Raw genomic sequence first — 21,307 nt, forward strand, 5'->3', positions numbered from 1 at the left:
TTGTGATGGACAGGTTATTAGGGTAATATAAGAAGTCCATATATTATACTGCTATGCTACCACGCTGTCTTGTTCTAACTACAAATGTATTGTGTACCATTAGAGCTTACAGGGCGCACCGTTAATTCTTGTTTTTGTACTTTTTTTTTTTAAGCAGTAGTAAACTCTCCTTTTTTATTTTTACCTATAGGTAAGCTTATAATAAAGCTTACCTGTAGGCAGTGGCAGCCCGTCCACACGGGGCGCAGCCCCCCTAATTCATGGGCCCCTAATCTACATGCAGGGCGCCGAAAGCATGGATTCCAACAGTTTTTTTTTTAAGCACATGACTAGAGTGTGAGGCTCTAAGTGGCTGGGGGCGGGGGTGTGCTTGCAGCAATTGCCACTTTCCTGTCCGCTTCCAGCAGGGGGTGGGGGGGGGGTGACGTTAGTTTACTCTAGTGAGCAGCAGCCAGTGACAAAATCAATGCATGCACTCTGAAGGAACAGCGCACCCATGCCGTTCCTTCAGAGCTGTGTGCAATGGGTGAGACTCCTGCGTGCATGCACTGGAGTGACATCACGGCTCGGCCAATCAAGCGACCACAGCTGGCTAACTTGGAAAAAAGACTGTGTGAAGATGGAAGTCCTGTCAGTGGTGACAGCGCACCGCTGCAGGGCTTTGTTTTATGGTAAGTCTTTCAAAATGCGCTAGTACACGATGCATACTAGCACATTATGGCTTTATCTTGCAGGGAGAACTTTTTTTTCTATCTAGGACTTTACTACCGCTTTAATGTAGGACAATGACGTTTTTGTTTGTTCTCTTTCTTTATATATGGAAGATGTAAAAAACACTTTATTTTAGCGTAATAAAAATGGTTTGATTTAAAAAATTGATAGAAAAAAAAATTGTTATTTTAATATTTTATACTTTTTTTTTTTTTGTTATGTGACTGGCACAGCACCAGTCAGGGCTAGCCAGACACAGACTCACACACCAGCAGAGTAATAGAAGCCCCTCCCAAAGATCTATCCCTGATTTATGTGAATGAATTATGGCAATTAACATTTCTCTGTTTGGCTAATTTTTTAACGCAAGCAATGTGTACCTGAATCTGACTTTGTATTAGCCTCTTGCAATCCCGGTGCAGCAGAGCTCAGGCTGGGAAAGGGAAAAGCATCACAGGGAGTCAACCAGTTGTGCAGCAGTGTTTATGTGCTAAAAAGGGACATGGGCACCCGGAAGCCTGAGGTGTCATTGGCTGCAGGACCAGTTTGTCAGTGGGTCCCAACCAATGATTTTGGACGGGACCCTGCTGATTGCCTGCAGCCAACAAGAGATTGGCCTGAGCCTGAATTTGTAAACACAGGTATTCAGTTTCACCATTCCTTCAGTTCCTGGACCCTTTTTGGTTCAGGAGCAGAAGAGAACACCTCAAAGTAACTTGAGCACATTTTACACACACACACACAAACCTTAGATAGGCACATTTAACCCCTTGATCACCCTCATTAACCTTTCATCACCCTTGTCACCCAGCAAGTGTCATAAGTACAGTGCCAGTGTACAGTATTTTTTACTGATCACTGTATTAGCATCACTTGACTTGACATCAGGTAACGTCCGATAGCATCAGGGTTGGTTAGTGTCTCTCCCAGCCAGGGACAGCTAGCGTTAGATTGCCCGCAGACTATCACACTCACACTATTGGCGGCACGATCACGCAAATTGCCGTAGGTGTACGACGACATCTTTAAGGGCAATAGCAGGGACCTGATGCGCGTAACCGGCGACTGCAATGTCTGTCCCCACAGTTAAAAAAAAACACTCAGGGCACACATTTAACCCCTTGATCATCCCCTAGTGTTAACCCTACCAGTGACATTTACACAGTAACCAGTAAATTTTTATAGCACTAATCACTGTATAAATGTCAATGATCCCAAAAAAGTGTCCTCTGCAGTGTCGCAGTCCAGCTAAAAATCACAGATCGCTGCCATTACTATTAAAAATAAATAATATAAATGCCATAAATCTATCCCCTATTTTGTAGACGCTATAACTTTTGCAAAAACCAATCAATGTACGCTTATTGGGATTTTTTTAAACAAAAATAGAATAAAGAATAAATATCAGGCTAAACTGATGAAGAAATAATTTTTTTTTAAATTTTTTGGGGGATATTTATTATAGCAAAAAGTATAAAATATTGGGGTTTTTTTCAAAATTTTCACTCTTTTTTTGTTTATAGCGCAAAAAATAAAAACCGCAGAGGTGATCAATACCACCAAAAGAAAGCTCTATTTGCGGGGAAAAAAGGACGTCAATTTTGTTTGGGTACAGCGTTGCACGACCGCGCAATTGTCAGTTAAACTGACGCAGTGCCGTATCGCAAAAAATGGCCTGGTCATTAAGGGGGAAAATCTTCCGGTCCTTACGTGGTTAAAAGATAAAAATGTCCATAGGCCAGAAATGAAAAGCGCAACCTTTCCTATAAGCCAGGGATGAGCCGCCCTCCGTGTTGTATCTGCTCACCTGCACTAGGCATACCGCCCAACTTTTTGAGATGGGAATGAGGGACACCTATCAGCAAAAGTATGCAGGCATATGACTCACCCCTTGCCACGCCCCCTTAAAGGAGAATTGTACAAAAAAACAAGATATGTTAAACCCACAAGTGCTTTTTTTTACCACTACTATTCCTTTATATTGGCTTTTGGACTCTAAAAATGCAGCAATTTAGAAATCAGCTCTAAGGTTTAGTGCTGGAAAACACTTTTTGATAGATAAAAGGTGCATTTTATATACAACTATATATGTCAGACCAAAATGAGGGGGGAGAAGAGGGACAATGCTCCAAATCAGGGACAATTGGGAGCTATGACTATGACAGCCTGCTCCTCCGGTATATTGTTCAGAGACACATCTATCATCACCTAGAAAGAGAATTTTATTGGTGGGGTTCTGGAGTCATAATAAGCGCAGGTTGTATTTATCCAAATGTACTACATCTTTCAGGACTCCAATGAAACCCTCGAACTGCCCACAAGAAAAATGGCCGCCAAGTCCTCGGAGCCCGGAAGAACATCACGTTCCTTACGTCAGACTTACGTGAGCGCTACGGAAGCGCTTCAGAGGACGGTTCCCGGAAGTGACGCTGTTTTCCTGAGCCCTGAGAATCACAACATGCCAGACACACAGATCCTGATCGTAAGTGATGGCGGGGATGGGGTCACCTCGGGCACAGGGCGGCCGGGGGATTGGAGTCATGTAGTGGAGTCTCCTTCTAGCTTTGCCTTCAGTCTATTTACCTCCTGTATGACTTTAGGTGTAGGAGGTGGTGCTGGGTGAGGTCCATGTCAGGGACCACTATGGTGGTGAATTATGTATTCTGGCATTGGTGTTAATGTATACACATTCCCTATTTTGTTTTGTCCCCTCCCCCAACCTTAGGGGCTCGTTCACGTAGGTGGCTTTTATTGCAGCTGTTCTGAAAAATGATCCATGGTAAGTCGCTTTTCAGAGGGCGTTTGACAACCAGTGAGGAGGTGATATGTTGCCTCTTTGCTGCCTGTTTTAACCCTCAAAATGCCAACCCACTGGGCACATTGACCACGGTGGTGACGCAGCCCCATTCATTTGAACAGGTTGCGTTCTGCAGTGTTCCCACCCCGATGTGATGTTTAACCACTTCAGCCCCGGAAGGATTTACCCCCTTAATGACCAGGTCGTTTTTTTGCGAAACGGCACTGTGTCACTTTAACTGATGAGTACGTGGTTGTGTGATGGTGTACCCAAACAAAAATGACGTCCTATTTTCGCCACAAATAGCGGTTTCTTTTGGTGGTATTTGATCACTTCTGTGGTTTTCAGTTTTTGTGCTGTAAACAAAAAAAAGAGCGACAAAACAACGTTTACTTTTTGCTATCATATCCCAAAAAAAAAAAACATGAAAAAAAAAAAAATCTTTATCAGTTTAGGGCAATATGTATTCTTCTACATATTATTGGTAAAAAAAAAATCGCGATAAGCATATATTGATTGTTTTACGGAAAAGTTATAGTATCTAAAAAGTAGAGGATAGATTTATGACATTTTAATTATTATTATTATTATTATTATTATTTACATTTTTTTATTTATTTTTTACTAGTAATCTAAAGTAAACTTCTAACTGTGGGGGGGGGGGGGGGGTGAGAGTGTACTGACTGGGAGTACAGAGAGATCACTGTTCCTAATCGCAAGGAACAGCAGATCTCTCTCTATTTCCCTGACAGAGTGGGGATCTCTTTGTTTACATTGACAGATCTCCTTTCTGCCTCTCTGAGGAGCGATTGCTGGTGGCCACGCGTTGTGCGTGTGTGCGCTCACTGTATCTATTGCACGAAGCAATGTACACATACGGCAGTATTTTTTCATATAGGATACAAAAGTTCCCAATGTAATGCATTTTTTTGGTGACAGGTTATCGGGCATCAGGGGTAACAGTAACAGGAAGGGGAGTCCAGCGAACATTACTGGGGTATGTGGAAGCACAGCCTCCGAAAGTGTGTGTAAAACACAGATGTGTGTCAGCAGCAGTAAAGAGGTTAAAACAGAACTTCGGTCAAAAAGTGATGCCCCATTGGCTCATTCCCTCCCCCAGGCTGCTGTAAATGAGTTACAGGATTTTGAGGGGGTTGAGTGTTGATTTTTATTGCCACCCACTCCCACTTTCGCAGTCATCTACTAAGCGAGAATGACATCCCAATGCACAGACTGTTCCACTTGGTCCTGCAAACGCTAACGTGTTTCACGTCAACTGTCGCTTATTTTGCATTTCTGTGTTAAGGGGGTGGTATAACTGCAGCTTAACCACCTGCTGTTACTGCCCCCTGGCCACCACTGTGAGCGAGCCCTAAGATGAGACAGAGGGACTCCTTTATGCAGAAAGTATAAACTCGGAGGACACAATGCCATCTACACTGACCAAGGAAAAATGACCCAAAGGTTAAATACGTAAAAAATTATTGGCCAAAAGTGTATCCTAATCAAAAACCGTTTTCTATTATTTTGGATCGAGTAAGAAATGGTTAAAGTCACTGTCAGATGTTTTTTGTCATCTGTGTCCCATTGCAGAGATTTCTCTTTGCTTCCTGTCCTGTAGACACAACAGGAAGTGAGACTAAATCTTCCCAAAAGTAGGGTAGCTTACTTGTTGGCCAGTTGTCACCAGAGCGCGTGTCTCCATTGGAAGTTTTCCCTTCTATTCCTGTTCTGGAATTTTGGATTTTCCCCTGACTTACAATCCCAGTAAGCCCTTGTACACACGGTCGGAGATTCCAACGGAATGTGTCCGATCGGAGCGTTTTGTCGGATATTCCGACTGTGTGTGGTATGCATTGGACTGTTTCCGTCGGACCAAATTTTCCAACTTGCCGGAAATATTTTCCGACAAAATGCTCCGATCGGACATACTCCGATCATGTGTAGAGAATTCCAATCAGACAAAGTGCCACGCATGCTCAGATCAAATTCCTAAATCAAAGCTATTGGCTACTAGCCTGAACGTAGTCCCGTTGTAACGAAATAACATCATCACGTTCTGAACAATCGGATTTTATGACAACTTCGTCCGACCGTGTGTATGCAATAGTTTCAGACAAGATCCGTCTGACTAGATCCGTCTGACTAGATCCGTCTGACTAGATCCGTCTGACTAGATCCGTCTGACTAGATCCGTCTGACTAGATCCGTCTGACTAGATCCGTCTGACTAGATCCGTCTGACTAGATCCGTCTGACTAGATCCGTCTGACTAGATCCGTCTGACTAGATCCGTCTGACTAGATCCGTCTGACTAGATCCGTCTGACAAGATCCGTCTGACAAGATCCGTCTGACAAGATCCGACGGATTTGGTTGTCGGAATGCCCAACCGTATGTACAAGGGCTAACAGTGATCACTAGGCCAAATCAAGGACTGAATCTTCTTAACCATCTCCACTATTCAAAACAGAACGTTTTGCATTTTAACACACTCCCCTATTTCTTCTGGAAGATTCACGCTTCTGTTTGTCCTGCTGACCATTGTTACCGAGACAGACAGCAAAAGTAAATCCTTCAGTAAGAGGTGAGGAGAAATCTTCCAATAAGGGCAGATTTTCCAGTGACAACTGTCTTACATAGGAAACTCCCCTTACTTAGGGAAACGTTCTCTTGCTTCCTGTTGCATCTACAAGGCAGGAAGTGAAGGGAAATCTCTACAGCTGGATCCAGACAGCAAAAAAAAATAAAATAAAAACCTGATGGGGCATGTGCAAATCAGAAGTAGCAGCCCGATGGGTGGCATTAAGGGACTTGGAACCTGAGTGGCTTTAACCATTTCCTATTCTATCCAAAAGGCAGCAGGATGGCAGCACCAGCGGACAGATTGGTAAAGCAGCTTTGTCTGTCATTGCTGGAGGAGCAGACAGGTAGGTGAGTAATTTGAAACCTTTGGCTTGAAAATGAGATGACAGAGGTCACCTGAAATCTGAAAGTTTAGTTGTTGCCCTTATTACCTGCCTGACCTCACACACTTCCTTCTTCTGAAAGTGTTAAACTGTAAGGTCAGGCAGATGACTGGGCAGCCACTGTCAGATGACCTTTTACCCCTTGGTTCAAGCAGAAATCCCAGGCAATCAAATAGGGCTAAATAAGGGGATGCCCCTTTTTTTTTAATTTATTTTTTTGCAGCAGCACATGTGATAAATTATGACAGCTAACATTTTATTGGCTTGGCAGTTATTTGAGAGCACAAGCAAATGTGACCATTATCATTCATGGCATGCCTTGAATGTAACTTTTGAGAAACTTCAAAATCAATGGGTTTAGTTCCACTTTAAAGTGTAACTAAACCCGTAAAATTAACTGTTTAAAAAAAAAATTAAGTTACATTAACGGCATTCCAGGAATGCCAACTGACGCATATGCTGCTGCTCCCAACCAACTGTCAAACCATCAAATGGCTGGTGTCATAACTGATCACATATGCAGCACAGTGGCAGTTGCAAATCAAACAAAAGCTAAGATGGCAGCTTCCTTGGCTGAAAAGGATAGGAGGGTTTAGTTCAGTTTGAAATTCCGTTATAAATACATTTGGAATAGGTTCTGTTTTTTGTTTTCATTTTTGTTTAAACCCTGTTTTCAAATTGCCAATGGACTTTATTTAAAGTAGAGCTAAATCTATGGATGTAACAGTTTCAAAAAACAGTTACATGCTTGGCATTCCTGGAATGTGACTGTCACATTGGCTGTGCTCTCATCCAAAATATCAAACCATCAAATGGCTGGTGTCATAACTGATCACATGTGCAGCACGACAATTGCAGATCAAACAGAGGCCAAGATGGCAGCTTCCTCAGCTGAAAACGATAGCAGGATTTAGTTCCTCTTTAATAACAAACTTTTACTCTAGGTATGTAAACCAAGCTTTGACATTTGTTCTTTACACAGGAGGAGGATGACCTTCAGTATGAAGAGGAGATCCTGCGTAACCCGTATTCAGTCAAGTGCTGGATGCGATATATTGAATTCAAGCAGTCTGCCTCTGCACATGCACTTAACCTGATATACGAGAGAGCACTGAAGGAGCTGCCTGGAAGGTGAACATAAAGATCTGTACAATTACTGTTATGCCTGTCAATGAATTGTAGAAATGTCCTATGTTAAGATTTTTTATATGTTCTTTGGTTTGGTAACATGATTTCTAAAATAATGGTTTTTAATATCCTTTGGTGCAGTCACGTGATCTCTATGCTGTAGCTCCCCTGTGTCAGCGAACAGCCTTACAAAGGGACTGAATTCCCAGAGTCGTGATGTCACACATCGGCTTCCATTGCTGCACCCATTAGCTGCAGCAGCCTCTTGCTGTCACAGAGGAGCCATAGCTTAGTGATCACGTGACCACATCAAAAAATCTATTTACACTTAGCTACTTAACAAACTGTAGGCAGGATGGGCATGCGGAGTGGGAAAATAAGCATTTTAAGCCTTAAGTACAGTATATTAGTCTTCCACTTTAACATTAAGATAGACATATGGGAGCACATTCAGCACTTCTGTTGTCATCTGTGTTTAACATCCTTCCACCGGAACTAAAGGTTTCATTAAAGTTTCACAAAAGTTGCTTGAAGCTTCGTAAATGGGTTGTAAAAACTTTATCTACACACTGCTCTTTTATACCAGCTTAAAGGGGTTGTAAAGGCAAATTTTTTTTATCTTAATGCATTATATGCATTAAGACAAAACACCCTCTGTGTGCAGTAACCCCCCTAATACTTACCTTATGTTGCACTCTGCTGTACAGGACACTCACTCAACTCATTGGCTGAGACAGAAGCAAAGTGTCATTGGCTCCCGCTGCTGTCAATCAGTCAGTGAGCCAATGAATGAAGAGAGAGGTGGGTGGGGTTGGGCTGTAGCTCCATGTCTGAATGAAACACTGGGAGCTGAAGCTTGGCTTGGGTGACCCCATAGCATGCTGATTGCTGTGGGGGCACTCAACAGGAGAGAAGAGCCAGGAGTGCCAAAGAAGGACACGAGAAGAGGAGGATCTGGGCTGCTCTGTGCAAAACCACTGCACCGAGCAGGTAAGTATAACGTGTTTATTATTTACCTAGTAGTATGAAGGTAAAAGACCCTTAAACTAAGTATAGGGTTCTTTACTGTAAGAGCGGCAAGGATGTGGAATTCCCTTCCACAGGCGGTGGTCTCACCGGGGGGGCATTGTTCGTTTCAAGAAACTATTAGATAAGCACCTGAATGACCGCAACATACAGGTATATAAAATGTAATACTGACATATAATCGCACACATAGGTTGGACTTGTGTCTTTTTTCAACCTCATCTATTATGTAACTATGTATGTAAAAGACAATATCACCTTCAATGGGCAGTATGAAATACAAAGTTAATCCTGAAAGTGGCTTACACTATGACACACAAGCTGCGATTGCCTTTGTTGTGGACTTTGTCCAGTTTAATGTTCTTGCACCAATGCAACATGGTCTAATTTTTTTTTAAACTGCTGTTTTCTTCTAGTTACAAATTATGGTATGCTTACCTAAAACAGCGCAGGAAGCAGGTGAAGAGGCGATGCCTAACTGATCCGGCCTTTGAAGAAGTAAATAATTGCCACGAGCGAGCCCTTGTCTTCATGCACAAGGTAAAACTTTTAATCAGGACTGGATAATTCACAGGTTGCCAATGTGCTGAAAAGTTGCCAGATGCCATCTGTTTCCAATGGAGTTCTTCCAGAAATACTATCTGCCTAGAGTGTCTGTTTCCGACCTGTGTTTTCTTGGGTATTCTCTGGGTTTTTGGCTTTTCTTCCAAAGCCCACAGACAGACTGAAAGGATGACGGAAACTTGACTATATCAGTCCATTTGTGTACTTTTAGAAGAGCTGCAAGGTAATCAATATGTTGGCACTACATAAATTGGCCAAAATGCAATGAATTCAAGCATTTTGCTACTATAGATAACACCTCCAGTTCCCTTCATCCTATCTCCTGTTTTCAGTCTGTTTATATCTCTTTCTACTTATTGCTCTCCTGCTTTTCAGCATTTTCTTAACTATTTTCAATTGTATTTTTTCTCTTCCACTAAGATGCCCCGAATTTGGCTGGATTACTGCCAGTTCCTTATGGATCAGTGTAAAATTACCCGCTCAAGAAGGACATTTGATCGTGCTCTTCGTGCACTTCCCATTACACAGCACCATCGTATCTGGCCACTGTACCTAAGATTTGTCCGTGCTCATCCTCTTCCAGAGACAGCAGTCAGGGTCTACAGGAGATACCTAAAGGTACACTATTGTTAGACCTGAACAGCCAACGTTGTTACGGGTCACCTGAATTGTGATGTAATTTTAATACCTCCTTGTTTATTTCCAGCTGTCACCTGAGAATGCAGAGGAGTATATTGAGTATCTGCGCTCTGTGGACAGGTTGGATGAGGCTGCATCTAGGCTGGCAGCCATTGTGAACCAAGAGGATTTTGTGTCCAAAGAGGGGAAATCAAACTACCAAGTAAGCACATGGACTGAAATGTCCCTGATTTGTTATCAAATATTTATGGCATCAGTCACGACTTAGTCATGCCGGTGTTTGCTTTCTGCCTTTTTATTCATTAAAAAAATTAGTTGGATTTTTAATGTAAAATATGGTGTATGTGGCTGGCTTGAAACCTGAAGCCCCTCTCTGGCCATAGTGTTTTTTTCACTCCCAATTCCCCCCATGTTTCTTTTTTACTTACCTTCTCCATGGAAAAATCTCGTATTTCTCCCTGTGACATCACTGCAGAGACTGTGAAAACCTTCACATAACCAGAGCTAGGAGAGGAGATTCAAGAGGCTGCCCTGTGCTACTTTCTCCAGATGCAGGGTGCTTCATTGAACTGCATGACCACTGGCCATTGACAGCGAAGGCATAGATTGTCCGTGGTAACAATGCTAATAACCCGCCTTCTCAATTAAAGTGTAATACGAAGGAGGTTTCAAAGTTGACAATGCTGCCGTAAACTCTCTGCAGACAAAACAGCATTGCCACCCTGTGGAGGAAGTGATGTGGACTGGCAGAATCATTGGTTATTTTTAATATGAATAAAAGGGCTATGAGAAAATTAAAGTTGGCGATCTTATTTATTTCACAGACTTATTTCTAATTTTACCTATTTTTATACTTTTTTTTTTTTTTTTTTTAATTAACCTGTGCTCAGACCACATGCACACTCTAAATAAAATAAGTGTTTCCATGTTCTGAAAAAGCAGTAAAATCAACAGATGAATATCCCAATTAATTCTTCCATCTATAAGACCTCATTCATACAGGTGATTAGGGCTGGTCTATAGGGGAATTCAAAGACACTGAATTTCAAAAGAGCCAACTTCACTAAACTACGAACCTTGCTAGAAGGCATGAATTGGGATAAAATCTTAGGAACAAAGAACACAGGAGAGATGGGGTTGTTTTAAGAGCATATTAAATAAGGGCATTAGCCAGTGCATCAGATTGGGTAATAAATTGGTTAATACATTTAAAAGAGCGAACAAAAGTCCTGGATGGCTTAACTCCAATGTAAAGATGCATATAAAAGCAAAGTAGCAGGCCTTCAAAAAATGCAAGGTTGAGGGATCATCATCAGCATTCAGACTTTATAAAGAATGCGACAAGAAATGTAAGGGTGCAATTAGGTTGGCTAAGATAGAACATGAAAGACGCATAGCGGAGGAGAGCGAAAAGAATCCCAAGTAATTCTTTAAATATGTAAACAGTAAAAAATGGAGGACAGACCATATTGGCCCCCATAAAGAATGGGGAAGGACATCTGGTTACAAAGGATGGGGAGATGACAAAGGTATTGAATTTATTCTTCTCCTCAGTCTTCACAAGGGAATCTGGGGGGGGGGCTTCAGTAACCAAAACGGCTGTGTTTATCCTCAGGGCACATCACAGGAAGCACCTCTATGATTAACGGAGGACAGAATTAAAATTAGACTTGGGAAACTTAACATTAATAAATCACCGGGACCAGATGGCTTGCCACCGAGGGTACTTAGAGAACTCAGTCAAGTAATTGCCAGACCATTGTTCATAATTTTTACTGACATTCTACTGACTGGAATGGTACCAGCTGAATGGAGAAAAGCCAATGTAGCACCAATATTTAAAAAGGGCCCAAAATACATCCCTGGGAATAGTCAGGGGTGGGTAGTGTGGTCCTCCAGGGTTCTGTGCTGGGACCAGTCCTATTTATTTTGTTCATAAATGACCTGGAGGATGGGGTAAACGGTTACATTTCTGTATTTGCGGACAATACTAAGCTAAGCAGGGCAATAACTTTTCCGCAGGATGTGGAAACCCTGCAAAAAGATCTGAACAAATTAATCGGGTGGGCAACTACATGGCAAATGAGGTTTAATGTAGAAAAATGTAAAATAATGCATTTGGGTGGCAAAAATATGAATGCAATCTACTCACTGGGGGGAGAACCTCTGGGGGAAACTCAGGATGGAAAAGAACCTGGGGGTCCTAGTAGATGATAGGCTCAGCAATGGCATGCAATGCCAAGCTGCTGATAACAAAGCAAACAGAATATTGGCATGCATTAAAAAGGGGATCAACTCCAGAGATAAAGCAATAATTCTCCCGCTCTACAATACTCTGGTCCGGCTGCACCTAGAGTAAGCTGTCCAGTTCTGGGCACCAGTCCTCAGGAAGGATGTACTGGAAATGGAGAGAGTATAAAGAAGGGCAACAAAGCTAATAAAGGGTCAGGAGGATATCAGTTATGAGGAAAGGTTGCGAGCACTGAACTTATTCTCTCTGGAGAAGAGACGCTTGAGATATGTTTTCAGTTTAAAAATACCATACTGGTGACACCGAAATAGGGATAAAACTTTTTTTGCGGAAGGGAGTTTAAGAAGACACGTGGCCACTCATTAAAATTAGAAGGAAAGAGGTTTAACCTTTCACTGCGTAGAGGGTTTTTTACTGTAAGAGCGACAAGGATGTGTAATTCCCTTTCACAGGCGGTGGTCTCAGCGGGGAGCATCGATAGTTTCAAAAAACTATTAGATAAGCACCTGAACGATCACAACATACAGGGATATACAATGTAATACTAACATATAATCACACATAGGTTGGACTTGTGTCTCTTTTTTCAACCTAACCTACTATGTAACTATGTGAATTCCAGCGGCACAAAATCGGTGGTGGTTATAACTAGCTGTGGCCACTCTTTTCACGTGAATGAATGGCAGTAAACACACATGCAGAGGTTACCTGCAGATGGGGCAGATAAATCACTGCTTGACAAATTGCAATCGGATGTGTCCAGGCTTAGACATTCATCCCTAACTGTAGGTAACTGTTGCATGTGCGGATGCATGCTGACAGCAATGGCTTCTCTCAGCTTGTGATCACTTTGTTATGATCGTTGAAGAAGAATAGCACATGTATAGGACAGCAGTAACTTGGTTTACAGAATAAATATTAGAGGGCTTTAATGGATCAATAGATGACAGCAGTTATATAAGATACAAATCTGACCCATGTCTTCTCTGTTACAGCTGTGGCAGGAGTTGTGTACCCTCCTTTCACAGAACCCAGGATCTATACGCTCTCTGGACTCTGCAGCCATTATTCGTGGTGGCCTCACTCGCTTCACCGATCAGAGGGGGAAATTGTGGTGTGCCCTTGCTGAGTACCATACCCGGAGTGGTCATTTTGAGAAGGTAACTGTGGCTCATTGTTCATTCCCCATCATCCAGCCTGTATGGCAGTTTTATCTTCATTTGTTCTGACCAGAAGTGAGCACTGGACTGGTCACCTCAACTGCTGATGCACTCAAGTTTATAGTCTGATGTGTATACTGCAGTCACAAAGGTGCACACAAATTGCACATTTTAGTGATGGCTAGAGCGTCTTGAATCTAGTAAATTTTTTAATTGATGGGACACTCAAGCTTAAAATGGAGTTCCACTCAAAAGTGGAATTTCCGCTTTAAGTACTCATGACCCCCTGACATGCCACATTTGGGGGGGCGGGGGGTGCGCAGGTACCTAGTTTTCACAGGTACCCAGCTTCCACTTTCTCTCGCAGCGCCGAATGGAAGTTCATCTCTCTCCTCCTCCCTAAATTCTTCTGGGACACATGACCGGTCCCAGAAGATTGCCCGGCCATTCATAACGCGCGGTGTACGCCCGGCTGTGAAGCAATGCTGGCGCTGCGGAGAGGAGGGGGAGAAAAGCGAGGCTTCGGGCGGCCACGTCACTGGACCGTGGGACAGGTGAGTGTCTAAGTCAGCAGCTACACTTTTTGTAGCTGCTGACTTTTAAATAGGTGGAACTCCATTAAAGCATTTTAAACAATATTTACATAGGCTTCTGTTTTGGATTAGAACCTCAGAAGGTTGGTGGTTAGTAGTCTATGCCATAGGACTTCCGGCAGTGAAACCAGTGTGACAAAAATTGTCCCTCCCCTCACACCCCTAGTCTGTAAGCTTAAAGCTAGCCATAGGAAAAAAAAAACCGCTTAGTTCCACCATCAACACAGTCAGGGTTGATGGGGGAATCCCTCCCACTGATCTAATGTGTTCTCCTGGCAGTGGGCTGGAGCTGTCCCTGGCAGGGGAACACACAGTGATTATTGCTAGTGGCTATAGCCGCTGGCAATAATCTCATGAAAGATCTGACAGGCTGGGTACAATCAGCCTGCCCATACATGGCTCAAATCTTGGGCGGTCCCTACTGAACCGGCCTGAGATTCGAACCATCAATGGCTGGCTTAAAGGGGTTGTAAACCCTTGTTTGTTTCTTTATTAAATAAAAATAACAAACACCTGCTCTGCTCAATCATTGTGCACAGAGCAGCCCCGATCCTCTTCTTCTGTGGTGCCCTGTTGGTGCTCCATGCCCCTCCTCCCTCCCTCCTCGAGTACAACTGTGTGAGCTTGCTCCTGAGACGGCTGCTGCGTCCATTGACACAAACATCGGGACTTGGGCTCCCCAGCATCACTGGATTGCCAACGGCTCCTGCCGCTATCAATCTGTCCAATGAGGAGAGAGACAGTGGTTGGAGCCACTGCGCTCGTGCACATTACTGGATCAGGTCGTACTCGGGTAAAAGAAAAGGAGGGGCCTGGGGGGGATGCTGCAGCACAGAAGGTTTTTCACCTTAATGCATAGAATACATTAAGGTGAAAAACCTTGCATCGTTAACCTCTTCAAGTGTTAATAATAAAGTCACTGTGCCATGCTGTTGTGGTAATCATACCAGAAGCACCTGGTCCCTTGGTCAGAACAAGATTCCGTAGACAGAACCTCTGTGCTGCTTTTAAAGAAAAGGTAGTCCACACACAGTGAAATATGTACTTAGATCTAATCCACAGGAGTCTAGGAATGTAAACACCTAGCTGGGTATTTAAGATGCTGAGTTATAATAATCTCCTGCTATCCACTGTAGTATAGAACAATGCCATCCACAGAAGGTGTCAAGGACATTTGTGGCAGCTCAGATAAGTTCTGTTAGATACACAAAAATGTAAATCGGAGTGAATGGGAAAACAAATATGACTTTTTTAGATGCCTGTACTTTATCAAGGCGCTTAAGAATCAAATTACTCTACCACCCTATTCATTGTTTGTTTGTTTTAGCCACATACTGTACATCATGTTGTTGAGATTTTATTTTTTTGGGGGTTTCTCAGGCTCGAGATGTTTATGAAGAGGCCATTCAGACAGTCACCACTGTCCGTGACTTCACTCAGGTCTTCGACAGCTATGCTCAGTTTGAAGAGAGCGTCATTGCAGCCAAAATGGAAACCGTCAGTGAGATGGGAAAAGAAGAGGAAGGTAAGAATCGGCCTTAAAGGGTAAAACTGACCGGTGTTCTAATCCCTCTCCACTGTATCCAAACCAACATTTGTGTTTTACGGATATGAGTCTCCTAATGTTTTCCTTTTCATCTTGTTAGATGACATAGACCTAGAGCTGCGATTAGCCCGTTTCGAGCAGCTGATGGAGAGGAGGCCAATCCTACTGAATGGAGTGCTACTGAGACAAAACCCACACAATATCCATGAGTGGCACAAGAGGGTGCAGCTGTACAAAGACAAACCACGGGAGGTGTGTTCTCCCTATGGGCTCTGTGTGTCTTGTCTGGCAGTCACAGATTGAATAGTCATGTTTTTTTTTTTTTTTTTGCACAAGCTACCATATTTCTCTACCATCTTTATGATTTTATTATGGTGATTTTTTTTATTTGCTGTTCCATTTTCAGTCTTTTGTGTCTGTCCTAAATAGTTAAAAAGTTAAAAGTTGGACTTTATTTGCAGGGCCATCTCGGCTTTCTTCACCCTGCATGCAGCAGGACCTTACACATTTTGTGAACCATTTTATCTGACAATGTGTACGCAATATTGTTCAGCCAAATTGCCAGTAGGGCGACACCACTGCATAGACTTGTAACCTTTCTATAACTCCAGCTTGGGTGTTGGATTGAGGGAACATCAGCACAGTGGGGAGGCCATGCCTATGCCCACCTTATATTCTGCCAATGACTGACATATGTTGTATTGACTGTACAGTGTGGTAGTCTCACAGTAACTTAACTTAACTTATTTCTTCCTTTAAAGATCATAAGCACTTATACAGAAGCTGTTCAGACTGTAGATCCAGCAAAGGCCACTGGGAAGCCGCACTCGCTCTGGGTTGCTTTTGCTAAATTTTATGAAGACAACGGACAGATTGATGATGTGAGTAGTTTATATTGATAGGCAGACTGCTATGTTTTCCTGTCGTGTTCTGATTTAAGTCTTACAGTAAAATGTTTATTGTTAATAGGTAAGAATTAAAATATATGTTTGTCTTTTCCTTCCATGTCAGGCAGTCCATCTAGATGTAAAACTAGTTTAACTGTCCACCTGTTATGGAGGTCGTAGAAGGGGAGTTTATTTGTGTGTGTGTGTTTTTCTTTTTTTTTTTTTTCCTCTAAAGAGCTACTTTATAAGGAATCTTGTAATTTCCACTTACCTAGTAAAAGTGTTTCTGTTCAGGTAAGACTATATTAATTACCTAGGCAAGTAAAAAATACAAGAAACAGACAAGCAGGCTGAACGTCTGTGTTTTTAAGCTTTAGTTTATTACATGTATTGCTAACTCATAAAGCCAGATTGCGGCACATCATTTGCCACCAGAGCCTCTCCTACTCCTTTGATGTGTTTCTGCCCAATGGGGGCTTAGCTGTGATTGTAAAAAGGAAAACACTGGAAGTGTAGCTTGTTTGTATCTGGACACTGCAGGGAGGAACATATCCAATTAGGATTACACCCACACTAGTGGATGATCTGTAAGACCGCCTGGAGAGGTAATCATCCTTTTATGTCTACTGAAAGAGTCCTTTAAAAAAAAAAAAAAAATTGATAGAGTAGGGCAGCCTTTCTCAAGCAGGGTTCCTCCAGGGGTTGATGGGGGTTCCCGAGCTGTGGTGAATTGATCTCCAAAAGTGCCGACCAGTGCAGGGGGGGGGGGGGGCAATTTTCCACTGGCACTGACCTGTAAGCAGGGTACTTCTACACTGATTACTAATGTTGGGTATCACCACAGTTTTCACTATCTAAATACTTTTCTGTTATGTATTTAATTACAATATTATTGCTGAAAAATTCGGTAGCAAGTGGGTGTTAAAAATGATGTGCCCTAGGTGTCAAAAAAATCATTCTGTTTATTTTTTTTTTTATTTAAACTCGCTTCAGCTTACTGTGTTAATGTAGCATGAGCGGTAGATATAATATTTTTTTAGCAGAGGTTCCCAGAGATCTAAAAATGATCTCAAGGCTTCCACCAGGCTAAAAAGGTTGGCAAGCTGGAGTAGGGAGTGGTTAAAGCCCCTGAATTATCTTTTGTTATTTTTTTGTCACGTTTATGAGGTAAATCTGCTCTTATAGGTTGCCACCAATACAGATGTCCCCATTGAAAGATTTCCCGTTTTCCTCTTTAAGCCCTGGTTCACACTGCACCTACATGAAAGTCACACAACTTTGAAGCTGACGTCCCTGCCTGACTTAATCGCGGCTTGCATAGGACTTCTTTAACAGAACTCAATGGAAACCGTGGTTGAAGTCATCCCAAAGTAGTGCAGGAACCTTTTTCTAAGTCGGAGCGCCGTGAGTTGCACCGATTTAGAACGGTTCCATTACCAATAATGGGGCGCGACTTGTCATGCAACTTTAAACTCTCAAGTAGCATGATAAGTTGTGGCAGTGTGAACCGGGCTTAGTGTCTTTCACTTTCAGTCCTAGTGACACTGGTTACAGGACAAATAAAATGAATCTGCCTAGCGGGGACAACAGTAGAAACCTAACGGGGGTTCTAATCCTTCCACACTCCCAAAACTTAAAGTTTTACTTTTCAGATATACGTCAAGCACACATTTTAGCCACCTTTTTAATGTTTTTGTTCCTATTTGGGACATTTCTTCTTACTTCCTGTCCATTTTGCTAGTGTTATACAGAACAAAAGATGAAACATCTCTGTTTATCCTCTCCGACAGGTGGTGTAGAAAAAAACTGAAGTGACGGGAATGCCTCTTCAGGCACAAAGGCTGCAATAAATCACTTTGGATTTGTTAGTTTCCTTCTCCATTCCTGTTCTGGTGATAGGTTTTAGACATAACAGGAAGAGAAGAGAAATGCATTTAGTTGGGACGCAGACATCATTTAAAATCTCAATTTCTTGTGGCCCCGAAATTTCATTGGTTGTTATGTGCCATCTTATTTGTTTTATTTTTTTATATGTGACCACTCTTTTATTTTGAGCTCAATTTTTGAGTTATATAGGCGGTGTGCTGGCTATTTCTTGAGCTAGAACACTGTGTCACTGTAAGCCATGCACGCCACCTTTGGGATTATGGGAATATTGCTGAAAGGATTGGCTGATTTCTAGCATAGAAAACCCTGACTGAAGTTCTTCATTCATCTGTACTCTATCCAAATCTTGTTGGGCTGTAAGTTTACAAAATAATTATCAAAATGATATGTTCCTTTTATACTATTTAGGCCCGAGACATTCTCCAAAGAGCGACCCAGGTACGATACACACATGTGGATGACTTGGCCTCTGTCTGGTGCCAGTTCGGTGAGATGGAGCTGAGACATGAGAATTATGACGAGGCTCTGACAATACTCAGAGTGAGTATATAGGGACTGAGATAAATGAAGCATGTTATGCCCAATTTATTAGGACCTACCTGATCGTCTCATCTCTGTCCCCATAGAAAGCCACTGCAGTGCCAGCTCGTAAGGCTGAATACTTTGACGCCTCAGAGCCTGTTCAGAACAGATTGTACAAGTCATTGAAAGTGTGGTCTATGTTGGCTGATCTGGAGGAAAGTTTAGGCACTTTTAAGGTAAGACGTCATTGTTACATCATTCCCCTAAATTTACTTCTCTATTAAAGTGCAAAAAGTGCTTGGATCAATTTAAAAGAAAAGTTCAGTTTTCAAAGGAAAAAAACGTTTTTCTGCAGGTAAAAAAAAAAATGTGCATTTATTTTATTTTTTCTTAGGAGTCTGCAGAGCATTGCACCTGCAATCAGTAGATCATGGGTGCAATGCCAGGCTCCTGCAGACTCTCGGTAAAGCTGTCTGCTTGTACCTCCTGTACTGGCAGACAGTTACTGGGGAGAAGGAAGATCAATGAACTACCAGAGCGCTCATCAACAGCCTCACAGTTCATTAAGAACTACAAGCTGTCTGCCACAATGGAAGACCGTACTTGTGCATTCATTCACAGAAATCTGTGATTGAATGACTGAATGAATGATGCAGTGGTGTGGTTTGAGCCCTGTACAGCCACGCTATTTTCAAATTTTATGAGCAGCAGAACCCCCACCTTGGGGGGGTGTGGTGTGTGTGTGTATCAGCCGATGCAGGGGTGAGGTTGCGGAACAGGTTATATTTATTAATTATGGAAGTAACATGTTCAGAAGGGTGAGCTTGTCCTTTAAATTGAGTTAGTGTGCTGTATGGTAACAGGGTGCTGGAAATAGCATTTTATTTTTAAGCAGCAAAATATGAATATGAAAAGCTTTTTATTTTAATGCAGAAAATACACTATGGTAAAAAAAAAAAAAAAAAAAAAAACAATCACTTTAAAGGGGTTCTGCACTCATAATCAAACATTTGCCCATTCTGTTGCCTCTAGTTCATATATTTCATAATGCGTGATTTGGGTTATTACAGCCGAGATCTCGTGAGATCTCGGCTGTAATAACCCAAATCACGCGAGATTTCGGCTGTAGCACCCGAAATCTCGCGAGATGTCGGGTGCATTAGCAGCAATGTCTCCTGGGATTACTTCAACGAGATCCCAGGAGACAGTGCGGGCTTCAGCAGGAAATGACGCTGATCCCCGCAAGAGACCGCCCATCGCCGCAGGGGTTTAAAATAAATTACTACAGATTACAAAAGGTAGGTGAATCCAAAAAAAAAAACAGGTGGCATTATGAAATATATGAACTAGAGGCAACAGAATGGGCAAATGTTTGATTATGAGTGCAGAACCCCTTTAATGCTGTTACTTCAATAATGTTACTACTGCTAACTTCTTATTTTTAATGTCATGACAAATCTATGTGTTTCACATATTTCTTATATGAAATATCTGTTCTTAGTCCACCAAGGCTGTATACGATAGGATCATTGATCTCCGCATAGCCACCCCACAGATTATAATCAACTATGCTATGTTCTTGGAGGAGCACAACTACTTTGAAGAAAGTTTTAAGGTAGGTGAAGGTGACAAGAAATATGGGTGTCATTCAGGAGAGACGAGGCAAATCGAACTGGTTAAATCTCCATACAATGGTAATTTCTTTTTTTCTTTCTATGACACCAGGCCTACGAGCGTGGTATCGCCCTTTTCCGCTGGCCAAATGTCTACGATATCTGGAGTACTTATCTGTCCAAATTCATTGCTCGATATGGAGGAAAGAAGCTGGAAAGAGCTCGTGATCTGTTTGAACAGGCTCTGGATGGCTGTCCTAGAAAATTTGCCAAAAGTTTGTATTCTCCAGAGAAGTGGATGCGTTGATGGGGGTTACAGATTTATCAGACTTTATAACTTTCATTCTTCTGCACTCCTTGTAGATATCTTTCTCTTGTATGCCAAGCTGGAGGAGGAGCATGGTATGGCCCGACATGCCATGGCTTTATATGAGCGTGCCACTCTGGCTGTAGAGCCAAAAGAACAGTATGAGATGTTCAACATTTACATCAAGCGAGCCGCTGAAATATATGGAGTCACACACACCCGAAGTATTTATGAGCGAGCCATAGAGGTACCTAACTTTTTGCATAAACATTTTTTAAGTGTATATGAAAGCCTTTAGGCTCGGTTCATCTGGTATATGCAAATTGGATGTGTTTTTTAACCTCATCCAATTCACATAAGATGTGAATCGGATTGGCTTTCAATAGAGCCGGCTCACACAACCACGGGTCTGGTTCCGATGCTAATTCAAGTAAAAACTCGCACCTGAATCACACCTGAACCGCTGAACAAAACCACTCTGGCCTGCAAACTGCAGCCAGACATGTGTGAACCCAGCCCTAAAGTGGTTGTTAAGGATCAGTTTTTTTTTTTACCATCCTGCATTCTATGCATGAAGGTAAAAAACCTTCTCTGTGCAGCAGCCCCCAACACCCCCCAATACTTGCCTGAGCCTGATCTTCCTCAAGCGATGTGAATGAGAACCTCGGCTCTCCGGAGACTCTTGCTCCTCATTGGCTGAGAGCCAATC

General features: G+C 42.4%; 1 protein-coding gene across 1 annotated transcript in view; it reads left to right on the forward strand.

Annotated features, from left to right (window-relative positions):
• The first annotated feature begins 3,037 nt into the window (after positions 1 to 3,037).
• The window catches only part of XAB2 (XPA binding protein 2), a 36,494-nt gene continuing 18,224 nt past the window's right edge, over positions 3,038 to 21,307 (forward strand). The window contains 16 exon segments of the mRNA XM_077469988.1: positions 3,038 to 3,068; positions 3,071 to 3,111; positions 3,113 to 3,193; positions 7,458 to 7,606; positions 9,046 to 9,169; positions 9,614 to 9,811; positions 9,900 to 10,034; positions 13,079 to 13,243; positions 15,217 to 15,361; positions 15,483 to 15,634; positions 16,144 to 16,263; positions 18,565 to 18,696; positions 18,783 to 18,914; positions 20,180 to 20,293; positions 20,404 to 20,566; positions 20,655 to 20,845. Of these exon segments, the coding sequence (XP_077326114.1) occupies positions 3,038 to 3,068; positions 3,071 to 3,111; positions 3,113 to 3,193; positions 7,458 to 7,606; positions 9,046 to 9,169; positions 9,614 to 9,811; positions 9,900 to 10,034; positions 13,079 to 13,243; positions 15,217 to 15,361; positions 15,483 to 15,634; positions 16,144 to 16,263; positions 18,565 to 18,696; positions 18,783 to 18,914; positions 20,180 to 20,293; positions 20,404 to 20,566; positions 20,655 to 20,845 (2,073 nt within the window).

This window comes from Lithobates pipiens, unplaced genomic scaffold (genome assembly GCF_037356315.1).
Source record: "Lithobates pipiens isolate NorthernLeopardFrog02 unplaced genomic scaffold, aLitPip1_a1.2 Scaffold_8, whole genome shotgun sequence".
Taxonomy (NCBI): Eukaryota; Metazoa; Chordata; class Amphibia; order Anura; family Ranidae; genus Lithobates; species Lithobates pipiens.